This window comes from Trachinotus anak, unplaced genomic scaffold, assembly GCF_046630095.1.
Source record: "Trachinotus anak isolate AG129_WGS33_773 ecotype Australia unplaced genomic scaffold, CSIRO_AGI_Tana_v1 ptg000019l, whole genome shotgun sequence".
Taxonomy (NCBI): domain Eukaryota; kingdom Metazoa; phylum Chordata; class Actinopteri; order Carangiformes; family Carangidae; genus Trachinotus; species Trachinotus anak.
The window spans coordinates 12,669,831-12,688,919 of record NW_027273870.1 but is presented as its reverse complement, the minus strand read 5'-3'; the positions used below and the strand labels follow the sequence as shown (position 1 = coordinate 12,688,919).

General features: G+C 39.0%; 1 protein-coding gene across 6 annotated transcripts in view; it reads left to right on the top strand.

Moving 5' to 3' along the window:
• Positions 1 to 19,089, top strand: part of tenm3 (teneurin transmembrane protein 3) — a 310,851-nt gene that overhangs the window by 270,915 nt on the left and 20,847 nt on the right. For all 6 annotated transcript variants that reach the window (XM_071504949.1, XM_071504948.1, XM_071504950.1 and 3 more), the window contains 13 exons: positions 2,269 to 2,393; positions 2,678 to 2,785; positions 3,628 to 3,782; positions 4,896 to 4,997; positions 5,188 to 5,361; positions 7,688 to 7,747; positions 8,085 to 8,247; positions 10,419 to 10,557; positions 10,830 to 10,935; positions 11,121 to 11,263; positions 11,555 to 11,733; positions 14,581 to 14,685; positions 17,277 to 17,407. In XM_071504949.1, coding sequence (XP_071361050.1) covers positions 2,269 to 2,393; positions 2,678 to 2,785; positions 3,628 to 3,782; positions 4,896 to 4,997; positions 5,188 to 5,361; positions 7,688 to 7,747; positions 8,085 to 8,247; positions 10,419 to 10,557; positions 10,830 to 10,935; positions 11,121 to 11,263; positions 11,555 to 11,733; positions 14,581 to 14,685; positions 17,277 to 17,407 — 1,690 coding nt within the window. The remainder of the gene's footprint in view (positions 1 to 2,268; positions 2,394 to 2,677; positions 2,786 to 3,627; positions 3,783 to 4,895; positions 4,998 to 5,187; positions 5,362 to 7,687; positions 7,748 to 8,084; positions 8,248 to 10,418; positions 10,558 to 10,829; positions 10,936 to 11,120; positions 11,264 to 11,554; positions 11,734 to 14,580; positions 14,686 to 17,276; positions 17,408 to 19,089) is intronic.

Genomic DNA, 19,089 nt, shown 5'->3' with positions numbered 1-19,089 from the left:
ACAGTTTGGTTCAGATCCAGATAGTAAACTGAATCTGCATTACAAACAGAGTTGCACTTATTATTAATAGTAAGTGTATATGGCAGCTGCAGCATGTATGAGTGCTTACATCAATATTTCATTCAACATGCAACTAATAAAATTGCACAATAATGACAGTGGTGGCGACATAGCAATGACACAATGCCATGTGACTGAGATGAAGTTTCCCCATTGGCTGTTGCTCTTTCAGAATGAATTGGCTTAAACTGTTTGTAATTGGCATGTTTACAGTAGTGCCCTCTCTGTGCATCTACTCTGTTCAGTGAGGGGCAAAGAGGCAGATCAGCAATTTGTAACTTAGACAGAGGCTGTGTGCTGTATGAGAGACAAAATAAGAAAGATATTCTGTCACTATTTTTCTCTCTGAGTCATCATTTTACATTAAATACAGCTGAAATCCCAGCACAGTCTTGGTCTTTAACTTATGTGTTCGGTGATCTTGTCAGAAAACGTTGTGGTTCTAAATTCAGGATATTAGCAGCAGCAGTGCAGCTGCTTGGAAATGGCTTGAAGTCACTGCCGGTTAACATGTAGTCTCAATGGGCCTCGTTTCAGTCAGTGTTTCAAACTTATTCCACTGGCTAAGACAGATAACAGAAACAGAAAAGCATGTCAGTGAAAACAGCCTTATTGTGAATCAGCTGCATTTAAATACTCTATATGTGAGCACAGTTGTTTACAGTGGTACACAGTAGTTTTCACTTACGTCCTGAGTTTTGCACATTGATCACACATGGTTCAGCCATATACCAGGCTTTGACTTATCTTGTTTGACATCCTTTTGTGTTTCTCCTGATGCCCTTGCTTCTTTCTAGTTCCTGTTCAGTCACATCTTTTAATGTGTGCTGGCATATTAAGATGATCAAGTGCTATCTACATGTCAAGTCCATCCTCAGGCTGCTCTACATTCAACTGAACACACACACACTGAGTCATGTCATTCATAAGCAGTGTCACCCAAAACATCCTCACAAGTTGTTTTGTCAGCACATGGGGCTGTAAAACTGAAAAACTGAGCTTCATTAAATGTTGAAATGATAAAGTGGAGGCAGAATTGCCAGGATATCATTGTGTTTAGTAAGCAGAATGGATCTTACAGTCAAGTGGAAACAAGCAGACTGCCCTCATATTATATTCTAGCAGAATCAGCAGGTCAAATGATTCACTGAGCTTAATTAGGTTCTTCCTTACAGTTCTGTGTTTCTGCATTTGTTTTCACTGTTCCAAAGTGGTCTTTCTGAAACCCTGAATTTTGTCTCTGGTGTTGCCTTGAGTCTTGAAAAAGTTTAAATCTTAATGGGATTTTTCTGCTTAATAAGGTTAAATGAAAACGAAAGGGCATGTCTGAACCCCACAAGTACAGAAAAACACAGACTGTCTCTGTTTCACACACACACTGTGTTTATTTTTAGCCGTCTTAATTAACAGCCTGTGATCATCTGCTGATTATCACCAACCACTGAGGTTTATGGCCAGCAGCGAGTGCATACGTATATATCCACGCCTGTGTGTGTGTGATGGATTGTACATGACACTGTGGCAGGCATCATTTAGAGGGTGTCACAGAGAAGTGACAGCCGAGTGCAGCCACATATCTGTGTTCAGACTGACAAACAGACAAATCTGCTGTTATACTCACGCATACACACACACAAACACACAACACACACTACACAAAGACACTTTCTCACTTACATATATCACACCTCTTATATCCAGTGAAAAGATATAAAAGATGTACAAGGAAATAACAACATGCAAAATCACACTGTGACTGCCTCTCATTCCCTCACACACACACACACACACACACACACACACATATACGCCTGGTACACTATACCGGTTTCTTGGCTCTCAAGTCATCAACCGTCCTAATATTCAGTACTTTTTCATCATCATTAGCTCAACAAAGTCTTTTTCATTTCCACATTATAATGTCACTGAAAATGTTGCATTTTAATCTTATAATCCATTTATAAGCTATGAACTGTATTTGATGTTTCCGGTCAAACTTTGTATCATGTGGTGATGTGTCATCATGGTGAAATTGAGGCAACAATAGTTGATTTTTGTGTCTGTGTTCAAAACTTCTGTCTCTTTAAATGCGAAAGTCTTCAGACGATGATGTCAATGACGCTGACAGAATTAAAGGTACAACATAAATAAATAGATTCTCTTTCATTTCTTTTTCTCTATCTTTGTTTCCACCACCACCCTCCATAGCAACAACCCTGCCCACCGTTACTATCTAGCCACCGACCCAGTAACAGGGCAGCTCTATGCGTCAGACACTAACTCCCGACGAATCTACCGACCCAAGATGCTCAGCGGCGCTCGTGATCTCATCAGTAAGAATGAACTTAATTTCCCCAGTAAACAACCATGTGGCAGAAATGAAAGCATTCAGTTGTTAGTTTAAATGCAGTTTACTCACACATATCTGCTCAAGTTGAAATTCTTAGGATATGGCAAGTGCAAAGACACAGGATAAATTAATGCATGATGTGTGTGTGTGTGTGTGTGTGTGTGTGTGTGTGTGTGTGTGTGTGTGTGTGTGTGTGTGTGTGTGTGTGTGTGTGTGTGTGTGTGTGTGTGTGTGTGTTTGTGTTTGTTTGTTTGTGTTTGTCTTCAGGCAATGGAGAAGTCGTGGCTGGTACAGGTGAACAATGTCCTCCATTTGATGAAGCACGGTGTGGAGATGGAAGAAAAGCTACAGAGGCACAGCTACTGGGACCTAAAGGTTCATACACACACACACACACACACACACACACACACACACACACACACACACAACACACGAGCCAAGGGTAAGATGACACATTTGGTTACTGTGTTGCTCTGGTCCTATAGGAAACAGTAGGTAACAGGAACTGACAGTGAGACACAGGGACACATTAGCTATGGGAGAACAGCTTTCACAACTTAGTACCAGAGGTTTTGTGTAGGATGACACTTTTTTCACTCTATTCACCCAACAGTCACATGCATCCTATTAGAATTATAGATTTTTTTCCTGCTTGAGGGGGATATAAAGTCAAGTCAACCAATGTATCGTTGACAGATTTGGGTCTGATATTTTCAAAATTGGATGTGTACAGGCATGCAGCGTTACTCTACAGGAATATCACACTACTGGCTGAGTAGTAACTTACTGTGCTGAGCTTCTTTCATCAAGCTCAACAAGACACACTGAAAAGCAGTGTTTAACTTGTTGGTCTCCCATTTTATCAAGAGATGCAGTAAATGCAAGTGAACATACCCGAATATGGATATGATCATGATTTACAATGTGCATGTCAATATACTGAATGTTTTAACATTTTAAAAGTTTTGCTGTATATGTACATATTTTGGTTTGATTTTGATTTGCCCAGCAGATGTGCTGCTCATCTGTATAATACTCTCAGCCTCTGCATCTTATTATTAATGGTGGTTCTTTACTGTTTTTTTATTGTCTGCTGCAGCTTAATTGTGACTTCCCTACAGGAGAATAACAACACTTTCATTTCTTCTTTAACAATCAAATGGATGGCAATGTATTTAAATTGTGAGTCTGCTCTTTACTTCTATTCCCTACAGGCATTGCAGTTGATAAAAACGGCTTGATCTACTTTGTGGATGGGACTATGATCAGGAAAGTGGATCGTAATGGAATCATCTCCACAGTGCTGGGCAGCAACGACCTGACCTCTGCACGACCTTTGACCTGCGATACCAGTATGCATATAAGACAGGTAACATGCAAAGACCACATAAATATGCTATGTCCATTCTGATTGTCTTCCTGCAAATTTTCATTACACTATAACAATCGCAGTTTTGTACAAAGTAGTTTCTTGTGTCTGTGTTACATTGAGTAACATTTAAGCAAATAAATCTGTTTTTTTTTTTTCGTGCGATATCTTTCCAATTAAACATAGCGATAGATTTCCAGCAACCTGCCTCTCCGTTGGAACTGGCCTGGTACAATAGACACCACAACTTGGATATGAAAAAAAATTTCCATTTCAATTTTGTGAAATATTGCCTTTTTCAAGTATTCTGAAAAACCTACATGAGTTGGTTTACATTGTTTTGAGAGAGTAAGGCTGTTCTGTCTGTATTTACACTTTATTTTCAGAGTGAGGATGCACTGTCTTACATACATGAGATAGATTCTGTGTGTGTGTGTGTGTGTGTGTGAGAGAGAGAGAGAGCTGAGGTCTATGTTTGATGGGCAGAGCAGTGGAATTGGAGTTTCTTGCTGAACTCTCTGAACTCTGTCCATGTTTCTGTCTCTATGGGATTAAGCTCAGTTTGACTTGTAGCATTTATCTAGCTGATCTTTTGATCACTTGTGGAAACAGATGAACTGGCCGCCCACACATTCTCAGGTTCTACAGCTCTTTCTGTAGATATAGGGCATTTTTTTTCATGCCTATACAATCCATATAAAATGTTTGTTAACTCACTAAATGCTTTACATGCAGTCATTTTAGTGGGCTGTAAGAGTGTTACTTGTAGAGAGCTTTTTTGCTTTAGTGCTACATAATATCATATCAGGGATTAAAATGTGAACATTTAGTGGACCACTAAATTTTCTCACTTCCTCCACTGTGCTGCTGACCTATAAGATCATTTATTATTTAACAGTACCATTAGTCCGTGGGCACTGATTCATTCAACTCAGAGTTTACTCCAGCAAACAGAGTTGGCAGGATTCATCCAAGAAACACACTCTATATCAATATTAGAATCGATCAGCACCAGATAGCAAAATACACTATGATTTAATGAAATTATACAGAGTCAGAGTAGCATGTGAAATAAAACACTCTCTGCTTCCCATCTGTCATGTATACATCCAGGTTCGTTTAGAATGGCCCACAGATCTAGCCATCAATCCCATGGATAACTCAATCTATGTCCTGGACAACAACGTTGTGCTGCAGATCACAGAAAATAGACAGGTATTGTCTATACACACACTAACTGAAGTGCATGTTTTACAAATGTTGTACTACATGTGCAGCTTTTTGGATTTCCAAGAAATTATTTTTTGATAAATGTGTTTTTTTGGACTGACATAAGTAATTAACATTAATGAAATTCAACTTTGCCGAAACAAACTACACACTGTCCATGTATATGTGTGTTCAGGTTCGTATCGTGGCTGGCCGTCCCATGCACTGCCAGGTACCTGGTATAGAATACACAATGGGGAAGAGAGCTGTCCAGACCATGCTAGAAGGAGCTACAGCCATTGCCCTGTCCTACAGTGGCATCCTCTACATTGCAGAGACGGATGAGAAAAAAATCCACCGCATTCGACAGGTAACATTCAGGAAACATACAGCACACAGAATTCATGTATAGAAATTTCCTTATAATCAGATGATCAATTGTCCTGATGAAGAAGTACAGCTCTCCCTCGAAGTCAGTAGTAGTGATGTGAAAATCAGGACTCTACTCGACATGTACATTAACTGGCAGAGTTGAGGTGTTCTATATGTCTTTAGAGTGCTCTGTTTAGTCATTAAGAATGAGAGAATTGAATGGCATGTGAGAAAGGTCCAAGGTCTGATTTGAACCCAAGATGCAGGTATATTAGTCAAATGATTTAACTGGATACTTTTAGTGTATCATTTTGTTTTATGTGAAAGTGCTGTTTTGTTTTGTTTTTTTTGTTTGTTATTTTTGTTTGTTATTTTTATTTTTTAATATAAACTAATGGACAAACAATCAAATAGAAGCAAGAAGCAAGCAAGCAAAACGAACACATAAACAAAACAAAACTAAAATGGCCCTCAGTAGAGCACATGCCTCCAGCAAGGCTAGGTCTGACACATGTCTGTCAGACCCAGATTATTAACTAGGTCCACACCAAATTGTACAAACTCATAGATATTAACACCATAATCACAAATGTTTGTATATAAAAATCCAAACCTGGTATTAACATCCATCTTGAGTGACCTGAGCTATAAGTACAGGTGCGATTGCACCCAGGACGCATTTGAGATCACTCAGACCACATTTGGAGGTGCTCTGGGCCACAAGTGGCCACATTCTTTTAGCAGTGTGAACACAAATTTGTCCTGGCCACATTGAGGGACCGCCAACTCTAGTGAAGTCCTCTGCCACAGTCTAACTAATCCCGTCACAGTTTCATTATGATTATTTCACTGATTGTTTCTTTTATATGCTTATTTCACTGTGTTCACTGATTCACTCAACCCCTCATACCACTCTCTCGCTCACGCTAACACATACACACACATATACAGATGCACATTGACAATGGACCCGTCTGTCTGATTGGCTAAAAACAACACCTTTGCATATGAAGCAGGGAAGTGAGATCCAATCACAAGTAGTCACTGGAGACACATGTGGAGACGCATTTTAAAGCCAGGTTTGAACAGGCGTACTTAGAGCTGACCACTTGTGATCAGATCACTGATAAGCATTTTAATACCAGGTCTGAACAGTGCCAAATGTACAATAAAAATTCAATTTACATACACACACAACAAAAAAACACAAAAGCAAAATAAATAGGAGAATTAGTGTCTGTGAGTCGTGGAACTTATAAAAGTGAATACATGTGCATTAATCTAACTACACACAAAACTTAAATATGGAAACTTTTTCTTTCTCTAGGTCTTCAGGACATAGTTGCTAAAGGTGACCATAGAGAATTACATTGATCTACATGATGTATATTAAGTATATTATTTTTTTTCAAGTTTACTTTTTCAAGTTAACTTTTGTCACAGCACAAACCTGTCAAGAATACATCCACCCAAAACTTTTGAAACTTTATTGGATGAACATTTCCGGAAAGTGCTGTCTGGCCCTAAACCAAACCTCAGCAAGCAAGTGGGAGTCCAGTGATACCACAGTAATGTTTAAGATGAGTTAGTTTTAGTGACAGTCTTCGAAATAGATTTAGAGTTAGAAATTAGACATGGAGTTAGATTCATCACTAGTTATACTAGCTACACTCGTAGTTATACTAGCTATACTACAGCTTAGATCCACGGTCCAAACTGTTTTCAAAGCTGGAAAATTAGATGATATTTTAATTTCTTCTTAGATAGTTTATGTGTTTGAGAGATATGTCTTGCTAAACATTTATCCCAGTAGGCTTTTGGTGTTTTTTTAGGCTAATTGCTAAAATGCAATACAATAATTGCACTCCTGAATTGGAGGTACCACCTCCAAGGGAATTGTTTTGGGGATATTTCTGAGTTAATATCCGCAAATGGTTTAAAACCTTTATCATTAGAAAGAGCACCTACTCAGTCTCCATCCCACATAAATTGTGTCATCTAATAGGTCATCATAGATGGGTTGTCCCAAATTGGTATCCATGGGGACTGTGTCCTATATTCTTTAGTATTGTATAGTTATGGAACTTCTTTCAGAGACGGTACACAAAACTTAGACAGGGGTGGGTAAGACCTTTACTGTGATATCTGATAAAGGGAATGTTTGAACTGATTGGATATGGCAGATTGCTGCTCAGTACTGACCAGGGTGGTTTATACTCACTAGATTTGGCTGTCTTGAGAAATATACGCATTGTGAATGCCAAATGTTCATATTTCCATTTCATGACTTTAAAAATGCCTATTTCTGGCTGTCATCCCACCAGGTGTCGACTGATGGAGAAATTACCCATCTAGCTGGAGCACCATCAGACTGTGACTGCAAGGTAACTACACCACAGCTATTTCAACTATACCTCACTTAAAGCTGAAGTGTGCCATTTCAGTCCTTCATATCCTTCTTTTGGATCTTAATGTCATATTCTAATCTTAACTCACTTGTCATAGTGTGTCTATTTTGTCCATCAGCTATCCAAACCCACTGAAGTTCAAAATGAATGTGTAGCTGTCAAAGAATGATATGGATTAGATTTTCGGTGGTGCCTACCTTTCTCCTGTACTCTCCATAACACAAATGAAATGTTGTTCTTTGTCTCTCACTTCTTTTGTGTCTTTATTTGCTACTTCTTCCTTTCCCTCTTTCTCCCTCCCTATGTCCTGCAGAATGATGCCAACTGTGACTGCTATCAAACAGGTGATGGCTATGCTAAAGATGCCAGGTTCAATTGTCCTTCATCTTTAGTGGTGTCTCCAGATGGGACACTGTATGTGGCTGATCTAGGAAACATACGGATTCGAGCCATACGACGCAACCAACCACCCACTGGTATGTACACACATTAGAAATACATACACAGTGGGCATAGACATGTTGTTCCGTACCTCTGTATTTGGCAATCTTCAATCTTCACGTCAATCTTTGATAGAAAATAATCTGTCAACATAAATAAATTAATAGGTTCTTGTCACAGGAGTGCAAGTGCTGACAATAAAAGTCCATATCCGATTTTATTGTTACTATAGACTGTTCCATAGTTCGACTTGCCATTAGGAGCACCAGAAGAAATCCTGGTGGGTCACCATAAGTGGGCCAGTCAAAAAATCAGAAATACCAGGCACTGTTGGTATATCTACCCATTTTGGGGGAAAGTAATGGAATACATTGGCAAGTGGGTGGGTTTAAAGATACCAGTATCTACAAGACTGTGTTTACTGGGGGATCAGTCAGAACTTCCCAATATACCAATATTTGTTGTGATAAAGGTAGGGGTTGACATGGCTGCCCGAGTGATCCTCAGATTGTGGAGGAGCTGTTAAGAAATAAAGAGGTTTTTTCCACTGAAACAAAGGACTTTTAATTTTAAATGCTTACAGGAAGTGTTGAGTTTGTATTCACGTGTAATGCAGTAACATTAACAGGGGAAAAAAGGAGCAGATCAAAAAAAGGTACCATTCTGAAATACCAGTATGATCAATTACACATATCAAACTGAGGGAATTAGAAATAAAGCCCTGCCTACAATACAAGCATGCCTCAAGTAAAGGTCTGTTACCTTCTGCAGTTGAGGTAAATAAAGGCCCGGTCACTATTTGAGGAAACACTGTAGCTGAATAACTGCCGTGGATCCACTAAATGTCCCCGGATGATGCAATAGAAACTACTTGTGCCAAATCTGATGGCCTTCAGAATCAGAATCAGAATCAGAATCAGAATCAGTTTTATTGCCAAGTATGTTTCCACATACAAGGAATTTGTTCTGGTGATTGGTGCAATTGGAGATTCTTGGAGGTTCTTGTACACAGTTAAACTAAACACAGTTTTAGTTTCTGCCTGTATGTGGGAATCAGGTGGACCATCACATGGTCAGAGTGGCCCAGTGCAGCCCGGGGTACGTCGTGATAAGCACCACTGACTGTGGTGTAACAGTGGTCCAGAGTGTTCCCCTCTCTGGTCGGGCAATTAACAAACTGTCTGTATTTGGGCAGTTCGTGGCTGAGGTTCCCTTTGTTAAAGTCACCAAGGACAATAACTAAGGAGCCCGGGTTGGTCCGCTCCACACACAGTATCTGCTGTGGCCTGTGGTGGGATGTAAACACCGACCAGGATGAATGAGGTGAACTCACGGGGGGAGTAGAAGGGCCTGCAGTTTATGATGAAAGTCTCCAGGTCAGGAGAACAGTGCTGCAGGATCACTGTCACGTCTCTGCACCAGCCACTGTTAGCCACCTTTCGTTTTGCCGGACAGCTCTGTGTCGCGATCCGCTCTGAATAGTTGGAAGCCGGCCAGCTCCAGCGCAGAGTCCGGATCGATCCACACAGCCACGTCTCCGTGAAGCACAGAACGGCAGATGAAGAAAAGTCTCTGTTCCTCTGCATCAGTAGCTGAAGTTCAGCCAGCTTGTTGGGCAGTGAACGCACGTTGGAGAGAAAGATAACAGGGAGCGGTGTGCGGAGTCCGCGCCGGCGGAGACGCGCAAGCGCAGCGGCACGTTTTCCTCTCCTCCGGCGTTTCGTTTGTTGCAATTGTGATATTATGTTATGGTAGAGTCCATGTAGTGTCATGGGGTGTCTACATTCAAATGCATACTGTGATCTACATATGTAGGGAAAGAATGCTGCAGACCAAGAAGCGATTGTGCATTTGCAATATTGTTCTTGGGGTGTAAACAGTGGCCACACAGCATGATTCACGTAAGAATCTGAGGGATTGAAGAGGTTAATGGTTACTAGACCAGTTGACATGGTCTCGCAGGCTAAATAGCAACCAAAAATAAGTTCTTGGCTCTGATTGCTGCAACCCACACAAGCCAGCCAGCAGAACTGCCCCAAATGTTTTCAATAACCGATTTTAGACAGTGATCAAACAAAATCATGAAAATAATTTTTGGATTAAATGCAATGGGTGCTGTGAAAGTAAATAACAATAGAAAATGAATTAAATAATTTAGAAAGTCAAAAGTCTGACTGACTGACCGACTCTATCTGCGTGTTTTCAGGCTCTCTGGCGTCAGGTCCCAGCTCCTACGAAGTGGCTTCTCCAGCCTCTCAAGAGCTCTATGTGTTTGATGCAAATGGGACGCATCAGTTCACAATGTCTCTGGTCACTGGAGACTACAAATACAACTTTAGCTACAGGTTGGTGTGTGAGTGGAAATTAACACTCATGTGCTTTGGTTAAAAAAAAAAAAAAAAACTTCCTAATTTCGTAAAACAAAGACCATTACATTCACACTACATTCCTTGCAAAACATTTTATATTTCAAGAAATGATCTTGCATGTTGTATTCTCATCATTCATTACATCTTAAAAAAAATTTTGATTTCTGCAGTCGCTTTGTTTTTCTCCTTCTCAAACTTAACCCAATTTTCACCTCTTCACTTTCCTTCCTTCATTCGTTGACTCTCAGCAATGAGGAGGATGTAACTGCGGTGACAGACAGCAGCGGGAACACCCTCCGGATCCGTAGAGATACCAACAGGATGCCTGTACGTGTGGTTGCCCCTGACAATCAGGTGAGATGAGCAAGTCTTAACGCAATAAATTATCATGTCAAGGCATTTGTCTTCGCGAGAGGCTCCACCAATTTTAGGTTTGTGGGTATGTATGTATGTATACATATACATATATACACACACACACACACAATCTGACATATAAACCTTTTTGCCTGTGGATGTGTATGTTTCTGTGTGTGTAGGTTATCTGGCTAACCATCGGGACTAATGGAGGTCTGAAGACTCTCACAGCTCAGGGTCAGGAACTAGTCTTGTTTAGTTACCATGGCAACAGCGGCTTGCTGGCAACCAAGAGCATCCAGATAGGCTGGACCACCTTCTATGAGTGAGCAGCATTACTGTGTTTATATTTGAGTGCATAGCTGTCGAAATTTCAAAAACCATCTACAACTACAGTGTATTAATCAAATGACTTAGAATTATATTAGCTCTGAATGATTTTATAGCAGGTAAAAATAATTTCCAACATTTCTGACAGAAAAGCATCACCTAATATGGTTTGCTTAATGTAGACACAGGTTTGTTTGTTTTTTACCAGTATCCATAAAGCACTTTACAGTAATGGCAACTAATGTCCTTTTATTCCTCCCTCCCTGCATCCTCTCTGTCCTTGAAGCTATGACAGTGAGGGTCGTCTGACTAATGTGACATTCCCCACCGGTGTGGTGACCAATCTCCATGGAGACATGTCGTCAGGGGCTGTTGCTGTGGACATTGAGACGTCAGGGAGGGATGAGGATGTTTCTATAACAACCAACCTGTCATCAGTAGACTCCTTTTACACTCTAGTGCAGGGTAAGGTGCTTAAAGCGTGAATGTGTGTGACAGAGTAAGCAAGGACATTTTGAGAGAGTGAGTATGTGTTATTATGAATTTTGTTTGTCAGATTGCTTTCCACAATATTTTCCAGTGGCTCAGGTGAATGCACCACAGGACCACTGTCTGTGAATTCCTACCAAATGTAAAGTTGCATTTTGATACTAAAAAAATAGTTAAGCCATTGTTGCTGATAGTCTAAAGCAAGCTTCTTTCAACAGTACACCTTGTCAGTGTATTCAAAAATGTACTCATTGGGGATTTTAATATATTTCAGGTTTATGTGAAATTATCTAAGGATAATGGGTTGTCTTTTAGCAAACCGTTGTTTTTTTAGTGCTAAACAGCCTCAGCCTCAAAGGGTGTGTGTGACAACACTGACTCATCCTTCACTTATAATCCATGTTTTCATTGATTTGAGGTCTGATTTAGAGTGAAACTGTAATAAGTGTCTGCATCTCCTTCAAAAATCCAGTTTAAATCCCACCTAAACTTGCTATTGTGTGTGTGTAATGTAGACTAGTTGTTACAGGTTTGATATAGACCGAAGCTGCAGTAAGTGCTTGCATGTCTTTCAACAAGTGTAACTGGAGAAATCTATGAATTTTTAAAAGTTTTAAAATGCATAAATGTAAGTGTAGACCACCCTCTAACATAAGCTACTGCCAGTAGCTATCACCTAAAAGATGGAAGGAATAACTTATGTTAACAAGAGTCCACCCAACCAGTGCTTTTGAAACTTTTTTAGTTGCTCTCAAATCAAAAGAAAAAAATAAGAAAAAAACTGTAAAACTGAATTGGAGTAAAAACACTATCATTGTGTTAAATAGGTAAATAACTGTGGCACCAAATATGTAGATGTTTTTCCTTTTAAATGTACCCTTGAAGATTATGGTAAAAATGCATAAATGTAGATGTAGCCCACCAGCTACCATAGACTGCTGCCAGACACTGTCACCTAAAACATCCTGTGACTGTTTCACTGTAAAAGCCATATTCAGTGCTTTTCATGTTTACTTGCACTTCCTTTCATCTGATTTGTTTTCCTGTGGATTGTGTCAGAGTAAATCACACCGGCACCTTTCCTCACAGTTGATAACAAAAGTTGTAAACTGCATCGTTAGCTTTCTAGGTCCAAAGAATAGATGTTAGATGAGGAACTGAGTTTTGGATTGATCAGTCAATGCATCCCCTTTGATAATTACAAATTTGAAGAGAACTGCAAAAGGGAAAAAAATGCAAGGTTCACCATCCTCATCATGCTTCATGTCAGACATCCAGTAAGGGAAAACTATCATTTAGCCCTGATATCTTTGTTAAATCTGAACTAATGAGCCAGTTGAAGCGAGGCCTCAACTATGTGGCAGTTATTTGTTTCAGAGCTGCATGTGCCAAGAGTGTGAGGGAAAACTCTCCCTCTCAGCAGAGCAATACTGATTGACATGAAATGAGTTATTCAAAGCCATGACAAGTGTAGCATTCCTCTCCATCAAACCATGTGCATTTTTTATTGTTGTGTCTCCTTACTATCATCTATCATTGCACAATATTCCAGTGTGCAATTGGTCCATGTGAAATCACTTTTGGTACATCCCAGACATGGTAATATGACTGCTGTACTTTCATTAAGAAAACAGGAATGCATCAGTAATGCAGGCCTTAACGGTGATGATGAATACACTATATTCATGTCATTGTATCATCATGGGCTGGCTCTAATAGGCTATATGTGCTGTTTCTCCTTATTCATAACCTATTTTGCAAAGCTTTCCTCTGAGCTGGAAAAGTGATGTGGGTGGGTGGCAGTAAAGGATTCACCACCCAGCAGATTGACCCTACAATATTAAACCATAACATACAACCACCATCAAAAAATTACACTGCAGTTGCTGTGTGCAGGAATTACATTTTTGGACAGATACAAAGGATAAAAATTATATACATATATATTTATATATATATATATATATGTATATATATATATTTACTTTATTTCCATCCCATATGAAGAATGCAAAAAGAGGAGGTGCTCGAGGAACTACTTGGTGCCAGACCCCCCTGGCCTGTTTGATGGCCATGTCTGGCCCATGTATTTGAAACACAAGAAAATTATATATATATATAAAATTATATATATATATATATATATATATATATATAATAAAATAAAAATTAGTTGTAATTTTACACTTCAATTTTTTTTTAACAAAGATATTCCCTGCAAATTGTGAAGAAATGTAATGTGTAATAAAAAAGAAGACACAAGATTCAACATTCACAATAATAGTGTCAAATTGTTAATTAACTCTGGCAACAAATGTGTAGATTTTTTTTTCCTTTTTAATATGCTCTCTGTAAAATGATGAGCAGAAAAAGTTTTGTTCTGAAATGTTTTGATTAGTTCTTAAAAAGATAATGAGTTAAAAGAGGAATCATTTACTTGGTGGAGGAGGCAAAATGCCTTAAGCCGAGGAAACCTCACTCTCTCTGTCTCTCTCTCAAACACACACACACACACACACACACACAGCCATTAGTCCTGCAAGAGGTCAAGAGAAATCTAATTAAAAGGGTCTGGGGGGATGTTAATATGCATGCTGTGCTCCATTAACAGGTTCAAACAATGCCTATGAAAATTAATTGTACTGTTTTCTCTCCTTACACATACCCTTTATATCCATTCCTGTCATTCACTTTTGTGTTCTTGTTCTTCCTTTACCCTCAGTTCACTTCAGATTATTCCAGTGGTTTTGATTGAATACCTTGAAATTTGAAAACAAATTCAATGAGAAATGTTGATATGATAATTGTCTTTCGCTCATATAGACCAGCTTCGTAACAGCTACCAGGTGGGTAATGACCATTCACTGAGAGTCATCTATGCCAATGGGATGGACACACACTACCAGACAGAGCCCCACATACTGGCAGGTATGCAGTTTTGAGCACATTACCTTGAATATATCATTTGGACTAATCACAGGTTTAATGGCAAAGTGGTTCTTTAAGAGATTAGTTGAAATTCAAAGGAAGTTAAAGTTAAGAGAGTGAGTAAAGTTAAATAACTTACTAAATAACTCACTCACTCTGATTGATTACCAACTCTCTTCATTAACAACTTTTGAGTCACTGCAGGCTGATTTTTATATGATGGTTCAAAGCTGCAACACAATTGAATGCAGCTAATTTTATAGCTTAAAGCCAAAAAAGATTTACTCAAACAAAATAGTCAGAAGAGCTTTGCAATTTATGGTCAGTTATTTATGTAGCTGCTCATGTAATTACCAGAGAAGGAGTATGAAAATGGAACACATGATGAAATATAGGATATGGCAATTGATAACCATATTAATAAATCATGGTATTAATTCTCAGTGCTTTGGTTAGTTTAGTCACAATACAACTTATTATTAAAATTATTCGTGATCAGTGTCTCAGCAAAATGAAATTTGAAGAGGAAAAAAATATTCTGAACAGGAAAATACATTATAAATCAGTATTTAATAATAAATAAAGCAATTTAACAACTGTAGAGCTGCTTCCTTCAGGGGGAGAATTAGGTTTTGATGAATAGACAGTTGGCCTATCCATGGTAGTTTGCCGTGAAGGATGAGACTTGGACAACAGTGCAGTGTGTAGGTGGCCTCCAGCTCAGGCAGGGTATCCATCATGCAGGTCAGCTGAGGGCATGAAGCTTGACAGGTCATCAAAGCTCATGAGGCTGCAAATAGCAGAATTCTCTGCACTAAAACTATCGGGACTATAGAAACTATATGGCTCAGCTGTTAATGGGTCAGTGTCAGGCCTTGAGAAACACCCCTCACCTCATGTGTTGTTGAATAAATATGATTTTAAAGGCTTACAGGCTGTATTTGTCCATCAAAGAAGTTAAATACCTGTAAATCATACTGATGGAAATCAGGTTGTATTCTGGTTTCTGCATCCTCTTAAAAAAAAAATAATTTCTTCTCTTGTTTCTTGCTCTGTCAGTAGAACATAGGTACTGATCCCAGCTACAAGTAAAAATCTTTTTTACTATAATCCAGATGGTTTTGTTTTTCTGTGTTTGGTTGGTTAACAAACAAATGAATAAAACTGTCGTTATAGTGATGAAATCGAACAATGAAAAGGCACATGGAGCACATACACAGCCCATCTTAAGGAACAAACATTTACAGTAAAAGTCTATATAAAATGGTATATATTGGTACAGATAAGCAGGCTAATGGCCTCTCTAACTTATCAGAACCACATTGGCATGTATACCGTGTTGTAAGGTTAATTGTTTAAGCTAGTTTGAGCTAACGTGTTTATTTCATTGACTATATAAAGATGGACAAAATCGCAGCTCCCAAAAGTGAAGCTAAAACATCCCAATCGTTCCCTGGTGGCTGGCGGTAGTTATTCAATGTTATAAAACAAGAGTGTAACACTGTGATTAACAGCTATGATTGACTCGCGACTGGGTTGAGTAGGTGTGTGGGCGGGACCTTGATTTGGTGGTTCCACTCCCTGATCATGACTGCAAAGGTTCTGGCTCCAAATGACTTCACCAGTGCCAGATGGCGGTGCTCATATCAGGGATACTTTGGCTTCATTTTTGTACAGTAGAAGGAAGTGGAGACACATCTCCCATCTTTATATACAGACACTGGTTTATCTTGATAAAGAAAATAGCTCATTAATGTTACAGTACTAGCATGATTAGGATAAGCTGCCATCCACTGGAAAAAGTGTGTTTCGCCATAGGCAGTGTGGAAGCATCCAAGATATTACATTGAAATTAGAAACAATATGAAAAATACAAAAGTAAAATTTACGGATTTTCAGGGTCTGACTCAAAAGCATTGAACTGTCAAATAAAGTAAGCAATGTTGTGTAAGTTCACACTTCACGGGAGCTAGCTCAAAGTTCAGTTTACACAGATTAAAATGAACTAGTTCACATTCATAGTTCACAAGTTTGAATTTTTTAATGAGCTGCTCTGAGCTTTTTTTTTTCAGTAGAACCTCCACCTACTCATCCATCCCTAGCCCCCAGTCATTACAACTTTCCAAACTACATGAATCACTGTGTGCAGTCACAGACAGAGATAACTCTTAAAAGCCAAGGACTACTTAAGCGATGTGTCATAAAGCAGGACAACTCAAAACAGATTTAGAACAGGTTTACAGATGCACGAGGCATACTTTAGATGCCATGGAAATTTTATCTAGTCTGCATGAACCACATTCTGCAGCAGTTCAAAACCATAAAAAGGTTGACAGGCTGGTAAAAGGCAACGTATATTGTACAGTATTGCGACAGATCCATTCAGTTCACTGTTCACCAAAAACATGTTCAATGAACACACTCTTTTAGCACATTCATGCACACTGAAACTGTTCTCAGCAGGTTCCTCTCTTACACCCTCACACACAAGCAGATATCGTGGTTATATATGGCACATAGTATTTTGCTGCCTTTTTTTTTTTTTTTTTGGCTTAGGTTGGTATTCATGTCTTTTTCATATCCATCTCTAGGTGCTGCTAACCCAACTATAGCCCGACGCAACATGACACTGCCAGGAGAGAATGGCCAAAACCTGGTTGAGTGGAGGTTCAGGAAAGAACAGACTCGAGGAAAAGTCATCGTCTTTGGGAGAAAACTCAGGGTGAGAGCTCTCCAGCTGAAGCTTTCCATAAACAGAGAACAATAGAAAATCGCATGATGTCATGAAGTCTCAGTGAACTAAAACAGTGGTGTAAACAGGAAATAAGATTAGATTGATATGCATGTTCTTTAATTGTAAATGGGATTTGGTTCAGTTATGTGGTCCAGTTGTTAGGGACCAGAGTTTAAGCAATTATATATGTATTTTAGAGCTGATGGTAATACGCTTTTCTTTCTGTTTTTTTTTTTCTTTTTGAATTTACAGATTAGCAAATATGATACACATTAAAAATTGTGTTCACAGTGAGGAGCTATTTGTCCTTCCATTTAGATGGGTCACAGCTATTGCTGTCTTTACCATTTCTTAATTTATGTGCCATATTAAACTGGAGGTAAATATCTACTAGACATTGTTGATGTCAGGTTAAACTGTTCAGTTAAATTGTTCAGTTACTAAAAGTTAATCCACTCCTGCCAACCAATCATTTTGTCCTTCAATGAGTGGAGGAGCTGTGTGTCACAGAGGGGTTTTTGTTTCTTTCTATCATGTTGTGTTTGTTGTTCTAAAAAGCTATTAGAAGAGAAGGGGCGGGGCATTCGTCTATTTGAATATTACCACTAGTGGTAATGAGGCGTGTTGTATAGGGAACTAGCATGATGAGTTGTAGGCAGATGTGTTTTTGTAAATTTTGGGTGAGCATCTCCTGGTATAGGTTTTTTCAGCCTGTAATTTATTTCCGCAAGTTAGAGAAATATGCAAAAACAGCCTTTCATACTAGTCTGTCAATTTTTCAACCACCACTCTGGCACAAGTCGGAGGCATTATGTTTTTGTATTGTCTGTCTGTCCATCTGTCTATGATATATCTCAGTAATGCCTTGAGGAAATTTCTTCAAATTTGGCACAAACATTCACTTGGACTAAAGGATGAACTGATTGGATTTGATGGTCAGAGGTCAAGGGCATGGTGATCTCAAAAAACATGACTTTGGCCTTGTGAATCTAAATTTGGCATTCACACCACGGGCAATTTGGAGTCGTGAATTATCCAAACCGGGGTTCGAACCCAGAACCATCTTGCTGTGAGGCAACAGTGCTAACTACTGCACCACGAACTGCCAAAATTATCCACTTGAGTTATTATTTAGTTATTAATTTTCTGTTTAAAAAAGAGAACCAAAGTGAAAATAAATGACTTCCGTATTTCAGAGTGAGACTTCACCTCAGTTCTGTAACTAAAACCAATTTCTTTTTTGTACTGCATACAGTATAATCCACATGCATGGAGATGGTTTTTCCACACTTAAATCACTAGAGGGAACTCTGGCACTTAGTGTAATGATTGCTGTAGAAGGTTACAGGCAGACTTCCAGGAGTGATGTTGATAAAGTTGTATGGAGAAGAAAGACGAGAGGTGCAACAAGGACTGTTTTAGGAGTCTATATGTGTAAAAAGACATATAGACATCATCAAATTGTTATTTTGACTGGGTCATTAGCCCAGAGGTTCAGAGTTCAGAGGGCACAAGGTACTGTACACAGTGTTGGGGCTCAATGTCCTTACAACAATGAGCTTCAGACTAAGCTGACTGTGTCCTCTGTATCAAAACAAGGTGTAACAGTTTGTACAAAGCTGTGTGGACTTCAAAACAAAACTCAGGGCAGGTGCCGTTGAAAAGGTGTT